General features: G+C 57.5%; 1 protein-coding gene across 1 annotated transcript; it reads right to left on the reverse strand.

The window, feature by feature from the left end:
• Positions 1-1,421: 1,421 nt before the first annotated feature.
• UNC119 (unc-119 lipid binding chaperone) lies at positions 1,422-13,441 on the reverse strand. Its single transcript, XM_031967682.1, has 5 exons — positions 13,145-13,441; positions 7,498-7,611; positions 6,325-6,427; positions 5,948-6,120; positions 1,422-5,625 (listed from the first exon to the last, which is right to left on the reverse strand). Exons 1-5 carry the CDS (start codon positions 13,326-13,328, stop codon positions 5,513-5,515), a joined length of 687 nt encoding a protein of 228 aa, XP_031823542.1. The 5' UTR covers positions 13,329-13,441; the 3' UTR covers positions 1,422-5,512.
• Between the last annotated feature and the right edge of the window lie 439 nt (positions 13,442-13,880).

A 13,880-nucleotide genomic window follows, 5' to 3' on the forward strand; every position in this document is an offset into this window, starting at 1 on the left:
CACGCGAGGGAGCCTGGGCCCGGGTCCGTGGGGAGCGGGCCGGGACCCAGCTTCAGGCCGGGACTGCCCGGATCCCCTCGGCTCCTGCCGGCCTGTACCGCGCACTGTCGAAATAAAGCAAACTTCTGTCCTCCGGGCTCCGCTCCCTTCATTCTGGTCCCTCTCCCCGGGCAGGCGCGCCAGGGTCCGGCTGACGGAGGAAGCCCGGCCGTCTCCGGACGTCGGGTCCCCAAGGGTTAGCTCCCAGAACTGAGGGAGAGCTGGCGGAGACTCCCGGGGCTCCTGTCAGGCAGCTCACAAGCATCGAGCCCTCATGAAGCGCCGGGCCGTGTCCGGCCTCTAACCCCCAAGTTACCGTGCAAACAACCGCGCGCTGGAGGAGGACCATCCCGGGGCTTGGCGGGAGAACAGCGGGAAACAGCTTCCAGGGGCCGCTCCCAGCGGGGGGCTACTCCGGGGGTGGGACGGGGACCCCTCGTCCCGGGCAGGGAGGGGAGGGCGGGGGTCAGAGCAGGAGGAGCCGCCCTCCCAGGTTCCAGGGGCCGCTCCCACTCCCGTGCCTGATATTTCCCTCCTATCCACGCTTCCTAACCCCATTCGGGTTCTCTTGTGTGGGCGGCCATTTGCTTCTGCAGCTCATTTTACAGATGAGGAAACTGAGGCAGGCTCAGGCCCGCTCGGCTGCGCCTGACGGAGCACGTGTATAAATGCGTGATTGGGCACCCCAATGTGCAGTTATCGGCACGGTTCCTATAGGAATATGCACAGAAACCCATGTGCGCGTGTTGCAAACGCGCTAATAGTTTCCCCAGACTCGGAAACTTGAGAAAACTCCCGAACGGCTCAGACGTTCCCTCCGCAGCATCTTCCGAACAAGCCGCGCTGGTGTGCGTGCCTGTGCTGCCCCCTTCCGGCCGTTCCCTCCCACACAATGACCTCCCGGGAAGAAGTGCGGGCTGTCCTGTGATCGGTGATTGATAAAGTGATCACGATGGCGCCTGTCCCGGACCCGATCATGGAAAGGCCTTTTCCTAGGATCAGAATATTCCAGGGACTCCTCCATCGAATAGCCCCCCCCCCGCTCCCCGGCCCCCCCCAAAGTCTGTCTCCCCTCGGGGAGGGAAGGGTCCGGGCCGCTGCTCCCCCTCGGGCCGCTCCCCGTGGGACTCTCCCTGCCGTCTCCGTGCGCGCTCAGCCCGAGCCTGGCGCATAACCCGCGCCCGATAAGCGCCCGCCCCTTAAGTGACCGACCCTGCGCCAGAAGCCGATTGCTGGGATCTGGAGCCCGCCCTGCCGGGGGGACAATTCCCCCCCCCCCCCCCCCCCCCCCCCCCCCCCCCCCCCCCCCCCCGGGAAGGCCTGTTTCCGAAACCAGAACCGCAAAGCCCCGGCGCAGAACAGAGCGCGCGCCCCAAGCCAGGTACCTGAGAAACAGAAAGGAAATTTAATGGAGCTGGAAGTTAAAAGGTCTCGGTTTCAGAAACTGGAACATGACCGAATTCTGATTATGGCAAAGCAACGGTCCAATTCATGAAGCTTCCCCTGGAGCGCGGGCGAGCGGCTCGGGGACCCGGGGGGCGCTCCCGGACAGGGAAGGGTCTGTCCCGACACACGGCCGGGGGTTGGAATGGTGCCCCCGGAAAGGGGACACGAAATGGGGAGTCCCGAGAAGGGGCCGGGGCCACCAGGGAGAGGTCTGCTCCCTCCCCAGCCCCTTGGGGACCGACTCAACGCCCCGACTAAGCTCCAGCCCAGCCCCGGCTGCCGGACAACAGACTGTGTTGGAGCGGGAAGGGACCTTGGAAACCGGTCCACCCCCTACTTTCCAGAGGACCCCGAGAGCCAGAAGTAAAGGGACATACCCAAGGTCACAGCTAACTAGCAGCAGAGCTGGCGCATGATTCCTACCACGTCCCCAGCTACTCTCTACCCCGGCCTGAGGGCAGGCCCTCCAAACTGAAAACGAGACCCTTACACACTACAAGCACCCTCCCTCTGGTCCCCAGCCATTGGGGTGCCGCCCCATCCTGGACCCTGCCTTCGCACCAAATCTCCCCTCTCTAAATAATAGACATAAAGTGCTTTGGAAACCTTAAAGCATCGTGTTACCAGTCATTGTTACAAGAGAGTTTCCTCTGAAATATATACCCACATACCCCCTGGAGAAGTGAACTGTGTACTGTTCTGTGGGTTTGCTGTGGCTCCCCGTGGAATGGAAGCCCCCCAAGGCAGGGGGGACCAGATAGATCGCTTCTGCCTTGATGTCACAGGGTGGCTGCTTAATAAAGATTTCTCGAATTGAATTAGAAAATACACCCTCCCCTTCTTAAGTCTCTTGCGCCATTCCAGGGGAAAGAGAGCAGTGTTCCTTCCGGTCCTGGGGCTTAACTCAGAACGAACCTCCCGATTCCATCGCAAAGCCTGGACCCTCCGAGACAGCCATTTCCACTGGGTGCCCCTCGCAGACACACACACACACACACACACACACACACACAGACATGGTTGACCACCACCACAGACACACAGACATGGTTGGCTCTCCACCGCTCGTACTTGAGCTGGGTGGGGAATTAGGGTTTTGCTTTTGTGCTCAGAAAGATAATAGATCCAGAGCTGGAAGGGCCATCAAGTCCAACCTCATTTTACAACTGAGGAAACTGAGACCCAAGGAGGCCACACAGGTAACAGCAAAGGTCGGGTTTGAACGCAGTTTGACTCCAGAGCCAGTCCACTAATTCTTACCATAGTGCCTTTGTCTGCCATGACCCAAAGGGCAGATGAACACCCTCCCTTCTCCCCATGCACTGAGTGCTGCAAGCGTGCGCGCACGCGCACACACACACACACACACACACACACCCCTTTTCCCCAGTTCCCCGTGTAACAACTTTGTTATTGTCTGGTTCTCTCCTGTAACCCTGGAAGTCAGCCCTGCATTCAGGCCGATCCAGAGACTTGGCATACATGCCAAGGAACTGCCCTGAATACAGATGCCTCCTGTACCCTGAAGCTGCCCCTTCCCCCTCCTCAACATTTCCACATGGGGAAATCCCTCCTGGTCTCTCCCCTCAACTTTCCCGCTGCCCTTAGCCCACTGCTGTTCCGCATACAGCTGAACCTCCCTCGGTTCTGCTGGTTGTCAGAACCTTGGACCGCCGATCCCAGACATACAAGAAACCTTGTTTTTCATTACAGGGATCGTTTTCCCTTCCTTCCTACTCTTTCCAGTTCTTCTGAGTTCAGGATTAATTCTCCAGATAGCCCTGCTCGCTGCCGCCCACCTTACTGGTACAAGAGGTGGAAGAGATGGACAAACGCCCTCGTTGCCTAAACTCTCTCTACCTGGGAATACCCCTCTTACCCTGCTTCTCTCTGCATCTATGAGTGTCGAAGAGATGCCCCTGGGAACCCAAGAATCTCTTCATTCCTTCATCGGATTTTTTCCCTAGGACGTATCCAGACTCCCATTTCCTCTGACTCGATCCAGTCCAATTCCCCCTCTGTAGCCATCCCTGCCCTCCTTCTGTAACCCCTTTTTGAAAGTCAGCTCCAGAGGGCAGAGATTACCCAGCCTGCCTCTACCTGCATCCCCAGCACTTTACCCAGTGCTTGATAATTCACAGGCAAGGACAAAGGGAGTCTGGGAAGAGAGTTAAGAAGGCAAAGACAAGACAAATGGTCCTCTTCAGCCAGTCCTGCAAGGAGAGAATCCCAGAGCAGGCAAAAGGGCTAACGAGGGCGATGCTGTTCTCTTTTGATGGTAAAAAGAGTGATGGGGAACACCTGAAGGAAGGAGAGTCTGAGCAGTGGACAGCTGCAATGGGTATATTCTGGTCCCAGATCTAATGGAGAACCACTGCCTCTCTCCTGGTCTGTTCCTTAGATGTAAAATAAAGGGGGTCTGTCTCTAAGGGTCATCCTTCTTCTCTGGGCCCCAAAATAAAGGGGGTCCGCCTCTAAGGATCATCCTTCTTCCCTAGGCCCCAAAATAAAAGGGGGTCTGCTTCTAAGGGTCATCCTTCTTCCCTAGGCCCCAAAATAAAGGGAGGTCTGCCTCTAAGGGTTATCCTTCTTTAGGCCCCAAAATAAAGGGGGTCTGCCTCTAAGGGTCTTCTCTAGGCCCCAAAATAAAAGGGGTCTGCCTCTAAGGGTCATCCTTCTTCCCTAGGCCCCAAAATAAAGGGAGGTCTGCCTCTAAGGGTCATCCCTCTTCTCTAGGCCTCATGGTGCAAATCAGAGGCCCACATGTGGCAGCAGGTCAGGCCAGCTCAGCACTGGGGCAGTCTACACCTTCCCGAGGAGCCCACCTCATCCTGCTGTGCTCTACATGCCCTATAGGCTCTGCTTCCAGCCTGACCCTTCCTGAACAGCTGGTACAGAAGACGGCCGAGGTTCTTAATTTGTAAAGTGAGAATACCGGACTCATGGGTCGCTGAGCTCGGGAACAAGACTCCTGGGATCCCAGACCTCACAGCAGCTGGAAGGTGGAAGGAGTCCTCATTTTCTCTGTTTGGGAGGGAAAATCTCAAAATCCCAGGGAGTCACTGAGCTGGGGCAGTTTAATATCCAAGGGGTGTCCACCCTGACACTGTCCCCTGGACAAGAGCGACCTCTGCTGCTCCTAATTTTTGCCCCCCTTGTACTTGGCTACAGTGACCATCCAAGAGGAAACAGCCCCGGGCTTTGGGCCCAAAGACCTGACTCTATGTCCCTTCTGAGATAAGGTGTCTCCCACAAGGCCAGGCTCTGTTCCCCTCTTAGATGGGACACTTTCCAACCTGGGGCCTCCAGGGGTGAAACACCAGCCCAGAAGGCCCAGAAATGGCAGGAGAAGGAAGAGATGTTGAGGCAGGATGAGGAAGCACAGGGATGCTTCTGGGATGGTGGGGCTGAGGGGAGCAGAGGGAGGCCGCCCGGGGAGTGGCTTGGCCCGGAGGTGCCGCCCCCAGAGCAGCCAGACAATGAGAGAGACGAGTTTTAACACAAAAAGGTCCCTTCCCTGGGAAGTCATTGGGCAAGAAGAACGAGAAAGGTACAAAGAGAATCACTAATGGAGGGGACTGGCTGCTACTGTTTCCAACTCTCCCCCTACTGGGTTGGACTGGAAGTGGAATCCTTATCCCCCATTGCGCTATCCTACGTCGAGAGGATTCTGCCAAACTTCTCCAGTGCCTGGGACCCCCAAACTCCCAAATCCTGGCCCAACGGCCTCCCCTCAGCCTCCCCTTCTCCCCAGGGCCTCCCTGGGGACATGTCTTCCCCTAACTCAGAGACCCCGCAATGCATCCGTCGAGCATCTGGGAGGAGGCCAGCAGGGGAGAGATGGAAGGGGCCCATTTCTCACTCCAGGACCAGGGGCCTCCAAGACTTTCAACAGAAGGGGTTTGTGACAAGGGAGGACCCAGCCCCACTCTCCTGGGGCAGGAAAGGGCAAGCACACCATCTGCTCGATGGAGGGAAGGGCCAGGAACCGGGGTGGAGGGAGAGTTGGAGGCTCGGTCCGGGGGAGTCACGGCCCCCCACTGTACGAGTAATCCGCCTTGTTGTGCATCACCAGCTTGTTGTCTACAAAGTAAAAGCTGTCGGACTGCGTCTCGTAGGGGTGCCGGATCATCTCACTGACTGCAAGAGACAAGAACCACAGGTTAGAGGCCATTCAGAGCAAGAAAGGACCAAGACCTCAGGGCAGTGGCTTCCGGGACATGGAAAAAGGCCCTCTCTCTGTCACCGGGAGCCCTGGTTTGGAGGCTGGGGAGCCTCTCGTGCAAAAACCGAGTAAGGGACCGAGTGGGAAACGCAGGGGCTCCGAGAGGCGAGAGCCGTGTCAGCTTTGCCACCGTAGGGGAAATCACTGACCTTTAAGCCTCAGTGTTTCACCCCGCCACCCCTCACCCCATGTAGCAGTGGGGAGGACGGGGCTGCCCACAGAACGCCCCCAACGCACTTAGCTCCTCCGACAGCGGGGGAAACTCGTAGATGTGTTCACAGGTGTTCTTGCTCCTGGGGATGCAGAAGCCAAACTCGAAGTCAAAGCTCTTGAGAAGTTGGTTCCGAAAGTAGTGCCTCTCAATCATCCGGAAATTATTGATGGGCTTGTCTCCTACTGTGAACTCCACACTGTGAAAGAGCGGGGAGACGGGGGGGGGGGCAGCATTGGGGGCAGGCTCTTTCCCTGGGCGATAGTCCCGGGGCTCCCGGCCTGGCTTTCTGGAGCCCCTTAAAGCATGAATAATGTCCAGATGCCCTCAGAGGCAGCGGGCACAGCTCGGGGGCCTTCCCAACCACAGCCCTCTCCCACACCCAGATTTCCCAGCAACTCACGTGGCTCCAACCTGCCGCAGACGGAGGAAGGCTGGGGTGAACTGGTAGCGGACAAAGCGGCCAGCGTTGGGATCCATATCTCGCCTGTCACTAAGGTCCCTTTCTGCAATGGTGAACCCCCACCCCCGGTACCCTGGGGTCAATGGCTAGTAAACCATCCCCTGCAAATACAGCCCCCAACTTCCCTCTACCCCCTCATCCTTCCCTGCCCCACCCTGAGAAGATGGAGCCCCACTTTAGCTTTCAGCGTCGCACCGGCTGTGGGAGGTTCGGGCTGCCCCCGACCCCTGCTTCAGAACACACTCACACACTCTCACACACACAATATGTGCTCTTACCCACAAACTCTCCCAAACACACACACACAAACTTCCACAAACACAACCCCCTTACACACACACACTCACACCTCATGGCACACACACTAACATACAAACTCTCCCCTTCTCCCCTCTCTGTGTGTGTGTCTCTCTCTCTCTCTCTCTCACACATACACACACTCCTTACATTCTTCCTCTTACCTAAAAGCACTGACTGATCTCTCCCTAGCCTCCAAAATCATCCCATTTTTAGTGTCTCCTGACTTCCCTGCCCAGAGCACCATCCCACCTCATTCCTCAGCCTCAAGGATTTGGGGACAAAAGGAAAAGAAAAGGGCCGCAGGCCCAGTCTCTGGCTCACAGGCTCATGGGAACATCATTGTTCAAACAAGCACGTATGCCTCCCCCCTGGCCAGCGCTGTGCTAGGTTAGAAAGGATTATATATAGAATTTGGCCGAGGAAAGGCCCGTCTCACAGATGAGAAGCCTGGGCCCAGAGAGAAGTGACAGTGTCAGAACTATGAGTACAGAGCCCTCATTGGATGAGCTTTTCTATCAGAGGCAGGGGACTGGACGAGATGATTTCCCAACATCTCCCCGGCCTGTATCTGACCCTCACTCCTCCGGGTGGTCGGTTCTGCACAACGGGGCACGTGGGGAGAGTTTGAGAATGCTTGTTAACTGATCACAGTCAGTGAGGACTCGGGGAGGGCCCAGGGGCTGGAGGCAGCCGTGAGACCTCGGGCAGGTGAATGCACCACTCTGGGCCCCAGTTTCCCCCATGAAGATTCCCAGCAGGCGAGTCTGTGCCACCGCTGCTACCCCTCCTCCAGTGCAGCCCACTCATCCTCACCGGAAGCAGGGGGCTTGCTGATCTCAAAAAGGACAGTGCCCGACTCCATGTCCCGAATCTTGAATCTGGTGAAATCAATCTTGTAGATGTTCTCCTCTGGAGAGCAGAGGTAATCTGTGTAGGAAAGGGGGTGAGGGGAGGAAGAAGATGGCCGGTGAGATCAGAGGGCTTGGTGCAAAGTTCCTTGTCTGTCTGTCTGTCTGTCTGTCTCTCTCTCTCTCTTTTTCCTTTTTTTTTTTTGCTAAGGCAATTGGGATTAAGTGATTTGCCCAGGGTCACATAGTTAGGAAGTGTTAAGTGTCTGACCAGATTTGAACTCAGGTCCTCCTGACTTCAAGGCTGGTGCTCTACCCACTGTGCCACTGTGCTATCCCCAAAAGTTCCTTGTCTCATGCAGAAATCACCTCCCTTTCTAGAGAGTGGGAAACTAAGGTCATGAGCCATAACCCAAAGGAGGATACGCACAGCACCAGTCCTCTCATTTTAACAGAGGAGGGAATGGGACAAGAGAGGTCCCAGCTCTGCAGCTGGAAGAGCCTGAGACCACCCAGTCCAACCCCCTCATTTTACAGGGGAGACACACTCTATGTTCCAAGACCCTCCCGGCTCTAACGACGAATTCCAACATTCTATGTACAAAGCTCCCTTCCGGCATCGCAGTTCTGTTTCAAAATTCCTAAAAGTCTGGCTTCTAAGTGTGGGCAGAAAAGGGGTTCAGCCCATTTCCCGAGACCCCTGGGTCTGATGAGTGGAAGTTCTGGCATCTGAGGGAGGAGATACACAGCCCCCTGCCCTTGGGGAGTTCCCAGTCTTAGGGGAGAGAGAGGATGGAGAAATGGGCCAGGTTTTATGGACTCCCAGGATTTGCAGACGAGTGTCAGTGGCTCTATCCAGCTGCCGAGCTCTGGGGGAGGAGGGAGGGATGTAGGGGTGGCTAGAAGCAAAGGGAAGGGAATAGACTCCGACTGATAAGTCACCACAGACACCTGGCACTGAGCTAAATATTCGATAAATAGCTCATTTGAAGGAAGAGGCTAAAATTGAGGAAGCTTTAGAGGAAGAGAGGGCTCCCTCTGCGTGAAGCCCAGGAGATATCTGGGAGCTACGTCATTAAGAGGACATGATTTTGTGGGACCTACAAAAGGTCTGAAACCCCCCCAGCCACTCCTTTTAAAGCTAAGCCTTTATTTTAAATGTATGAATTATATATAGAGAAATAGCCACTTCTGAGTAGGGTTTTCTGACTTAGCCCAGGCAGCTGCCCATCCTCCCATCCTGGCCCCCTTTCTCCCTGCATCCCAACAGGAAGAGATTGCAGCCTCCCCCCATCTTTTTTGCCCCCCCCCCCCATTCACACACACAGAGAGACACATACAAAGCACAAAATCTCTCCTGGCCCTGAGTCACCAGTCCCAGTCGTCCCTTTATAAGAGGCTTAGCCATCCCTTGGGCCAACCTAAGCAGATTACCGGAAGCTATCAGCTGACTGAATGGAACTAGAACCGAGCAATGTAGTGGGGGGCAGGGTAGCCTTGGACCCCTCCACCTTCCTCTCACCCAGCTCCAAATCCCTTCACTGCTGGAGGAGCCAAGGGGCCTTCTGGAGTTGGGGAAATATTCCCCCTCCCAGCCTGGCCCTGTGCCCACAGGCAGGAAGGGACCCCCGGCTTCCTTGCAGATCAGCTCCTAACTCTTTGTGCTCAGATCTGGTCTGGATTTAATCTCCCTGCTTCGATTCTAGGGTGACCAAGTTCTGGTGTGACCCCTCAAGCCCAACCTCCCTGGGCCCGGAGGAGGACACTTTAACCAAACATCTCCTCCAGGCTATCTGCTTCTCTCCTTCCTCCAGAGAAGGAGGGGAGAGGACACGGTGGGGCTGAGAGGTCCATGGGGACCCTCGAAGGAAAGAGCCCAAGTGCAAACGTCAGTGACAAACAGGAAGCTGGAGTCGCTGGGGAGCCGCTTAGGACGATAAGGAAGTGCCTCAAGTCGAGAGGCAGCTTAGGACCACAGCTCTGCTCCGGAAGGGTGGAAAGAAATATTAGCCAGCCCTGAGAATAACCTCCCTCAGATGGGAGGGCGGGCCTGATGCAGAAGCCACAAAAACCAAAACTGAGCCTCCCTTGGCCTCGTCCCCCAGCCTCAGAGCCCTTAGAAAGGGCAGTTCTCGTGGGAACCATCGACCCCCACTTCCAGATCAGCCCCAACCCCATCCTGGCTCTTCTGAACTGCTCTCCCTGCCGGGGATGGGACCTTGCAGGGAGTCCCGGAGTCCCCGGCCCCCAGCCTGGTCTTCTCTCTCTGATAAAGGGTTTGGGTTGTCCCCAACTGGTCAAGGCTGGCCCCTCTCCCAAAGAGCAGGCAGGGTAGCAGCTGGGAGACTCTACGCTATCCTGCTGCAGGAGTTACTTCCCATTTCTGGCCCTTCTTCTCATTCTTAGTCAAATGAGGGGGTTGGGACCAAAAGCTCGGGTCTGAGCTTCTCTGTGATAATCTCTCTCTAATCTGGGTCCCATAAAAATGACAAAATCTTAGCCTTGGAAGGGACCTCGAAGACTTACTTCTGCTCACCCTCCCCTAGGTCTGATCCTTTTTAGGCGGAACCCAAGAAGCCCTCAAACGCTGTGGGCCCAGAAAGCCAGGAATTCGGCCCTCCTTCCGGCCTCCCTCCAATCTCCGCTCTCTGGGGTGGGGGGAAAAGTCCAATTGTAACAATGGTATCAAAAGAATGGGCAAAGACCGAGGGTGGAGGTGCTTGGGAGCTGCCAAAAAATGGCAGAAGATTAGCGTACGGGGAATGGGGTGCTCTGGGGGGAGGGGTCTCCACATTGTCCCCTAGTCCAGGGTGCTTAGGTCACAACTGCTTCCCCCTCCTTTCACCCCTCCCCCCAACTCCCCAGCCAAGAGCTCAAGGCTCAGGACAATCTTGGAACAGCTGCTATCAGCAGCCAAGCCCAAGAGGGGGGAGGATCTCATGAATCCCTGGAAGACTAGAGGGAGGGGGAGGCCTGGAGGCAACAAGGGAGAAAGCTAAAGGACAGAGGCAACGCTGGCTGGCTAGATGGATTAGGGGGAGTGGGGGTGAGGCGTCCCAGAACTGAAGGGAGGAGGAACAGATGGATGGGCTAACTGAAAAGAGAACAGAAGCAGGTCCCACTGGCTGCCTTGGATTGGGTTTGAGGGGGTTGGGTTTTTAGATAAGACTGAGGTGGGGATGGAGACTGAGGCTCAGAGAGAAGAGATGAATCTAAGTGACTGACAAGAAAAGGGGTCTTCTCGAAAGAGAGAAGGGCTCTTTCATTGTTCTTCCACTTAAAACTTGTGACTTTGAACGGGTCCCTTCATTTCTCGGAACCCCAAGAGCCTCATCTGTAAAATGATGGAGTTGGAACACTCCATTCCCAATGTTTCTTACCGCTCTAAATGCTGTGATTCTATGAACTCGACTTCAGCTAGCTGAAGAGAACAGAAAATGGCTGCGAGTGAGTCAGAAGGGACTGCAGTCAGACCCGAGAAGGGCTTTCTGTAGCCCCTCTGGTCACCGTGGCCCCTGGAACGTAGGAGGCATTTAGTTCTGGGGGAATGAATGAAAGGCAAGACTTTGGAAGAGGGCAGTTGAGAAGGCCATAAATTAAAGTCAATTGGGAATGGGGGAGGCGCTCAGTCCTTGGGGTGATGAGGTTCGCCAGACGACAGCAAAGAGGAAGGGAAGAAAGGGGAGGAAGGCAAGACAAGAAGGGGAACCTCTAAGTTCTGCAAACCCCTCCTCAAGGTGGATCAGAGCCTTCTCCAGGGAAGTCCCTTCTCAGAACCCGTATGCTGCCCATAGCAACTGAAGCTTCTCTCCAGTGGCCACAGAGGTTCCTTTGCATTGGACTGCAAGCTCCTTGAGGGCCGGGGCTGGCTTTTCTTTCTTTTCCCCTGTGCCTGGCACACGAAGGTGATTAATGAATACCCACCCGTGACTGGGTGACCCTTCTCCCTGGTCCAGCGTGATACCCAGATTTTCCTGTTTCTTTCCAGTCTGGGTCCGAATACCCAGTGTCCCAAGGGAAGGGCCTGGCCCACGCAGGCCCTCCTCCTGTGCTCGGGCCCAAACCCCAGGAAGGTGGGGGAGGAAGGGGTCTACTCCCAGCCTCCAGAAAGAAAAGGCCTTTTTGCTTAGTGAAGGAAAGAGAACCCTTGGGGAAGGTTTTGCACCCTCCCGTGCACCCCGACACGGTGTGAGCCAAGCAATGTCACCCGCTGGAAGCTACCCAACTTACCCTCTAAGCCCTGGACTAGGAAGTAGAGTGGGGTCTGTGTGACAACATTCACATCCAGAGCCCCAAAGGGGCCCAGGGCCAAAGCATTGCTCCTACCCATAGTGCTCAGCTTCCCTGCCACAATGACAGACCTGTCCATCCGGGATGGTCAGGCAAGGTGTGGGAGAACAGAGGGGTCCCAACCCTCAGCGTCAGTTCCCGGTTCCCCTTCCCACAAGGCTCTCTCCCTCAGACCTCATCTGGGCCCTCATTTGGGCCCTTAGCGGAGACCGCCCAGTGACACAGCCTCTACCAACCGTTATGTAACTTAATGGGTGTGAGCTGGGAGCTCCCTGAGAGATGAAATTGCCTCTGTTTTGATTATGGGCAGACTCCCTGTCTCAATCCTTTTTCCAGATAGCAGGGTCTTGGGGAGGAGGAGCTGAAGTCCCAAGATCATCCCTTCACCGGCATCCTGTCCCCAGGACCCAGAATTCTTTTTTGGCCAAATCAACAGATGCCGGGGGCAGCAAGCAAGGGGCTGTACCTAGAGACCCCCAGCTTTGAGTCTCCAGAGACAGCATCATCAAAGTCGGGTGGAAGCCCCCCAAATGCCTCTCTGGGGACTGGGAGCTGACAGGGAAGGCTTGAGCACAGTACCCTTTCTTCCCACAAAAAGGCTCCATATCATCGGGAGATGTTCTCTCAGGCCGGGGGCACCGGGCCAGTGGCTTAAGGCAGAGAGATTAGTGTTCAGGGTCACGTCATTGACCTCAATCCATAACAAGCAGATCAGAGGCTGCTCCTGGGGCTGGGAGGAGGGGGATGGTGCCGGAGGGGCGACCCCAGCCCAGCCGCTGGCTGCCTCTGGCCGAGCTCCTGGCAGCTCGAACTGGTCCTAAAGCCCACCTGACCCCGAAGTCCTCCCCTCCACACCCGCGCTAACGCCCAGAAACAGGGAGACTCCATTCGGCGGGTACTGGGTTCTCCTGGAAAGCCTAGGTCTGAACCTGGCAGGAGAACGCAGCTAATCCAGCCCCTCAAAGCGAGGGCGCGGAGGGAGGGGAAAGCCCATCCTCACTGCGTGCCCCGGTTGGTCTAAGGGAAACAGGGGTGGGAGCACACCGGGGGGCTCTGGGCAATTTAAGAGCTGTTTTCATAGCGTTCGGAAGGGGGAGAGGGGAAGGGAGGGGGGAGGACGGGGTCTCCAAGTGGAGAAGATGGGTGGGGCGCAGGGTGGGGAGCCCACGAGCGCATGGAGGGGCGAGGCTACGCTCACCGATGGGGGAGAAGCTGGGGCGAGGGGAGGGGCGCGCAGGGGTCTCCCAGGGGCCGCATCCCTCCTCCCCGGCCCCAGCCTCGGCCCCGACCCCACTCCCCGGAGCCCCCCAGCCCTCCCTCACCGCACGTGATGCGCTGTAGCCCCAGCACATCCTCGGGCCCGATCAGCGCCTTCCGCCGCAGCGCCAGGGGCTCCGGCTCCGATTCCGACTCGTCGTCCTTGCAGCCCGTGGCCCCCGGCCCAGGGTCCGACCCGGCCGCGGCTCCGGCCCCGCCGCCGCCGCCGCTGCCCTTCTTCACCTTCATGGCCCTGCTCCTGGCCCCCAGCTGCCCCTTGCACCGCCGCGGCAGTCCGGCGCCCGCCCAGCGGGGAAGGGGAGGCAGCGCGAGCAGCCGGGCTCTGGCCGGCCCAGCCCGGCCTTTCTCCCCCCACCCCCCCCTCCCCGCGGCTCCGGGCCGCCCCCTGCGCCTGGCCCCGCCCCCACCCAGGTACCTGCTCTCCGCCCCGCCCCCAGGCCCGCCTCGCTGCGCCCCTGGACCTACATCCCCGGCGCCGCCTCCTCGTGCCCTGCGCTCGTCCCTCTCCCCACCCCAGACCTCTCCCCGAATCCCCCTCCCCCATCTCTCGCCTCCCCCCGAACACGCAGGGAACACCCTCTGCCCAGTGCCAGCCTCCGTGGGAGGGGAAAGGACGGTCCGTGTGGTTAAGCAGATGGCTCAAAATAACGTTCGGAGCTGGCGCGGGGGCTGGGCGTGTGGGGGAGGCGGGCCGGGACCATCCTGGGCAGGGTCCCTCCCGACCGGGGAACAAAGAGATCCGGGAAATCCTGTGCCAACCGGCCTAGGCCCCCGAGGGGC

Source organism: Sarcophilus harrisii, chromosome 4 (assembly GCF_902635505.1).
Source record: "Sarcophilus harrisii chromosome 4, mSarHar1.11, whole genome shotgun sequence".
NCBI classification, from domain to species: domain Eukaryota; kingdom Metazoa; phylum Chordata; class Mammalia; order Dasyuromorphia; family Dasyuridae; genus Sarcophilus; species Sarcophilus harrisii.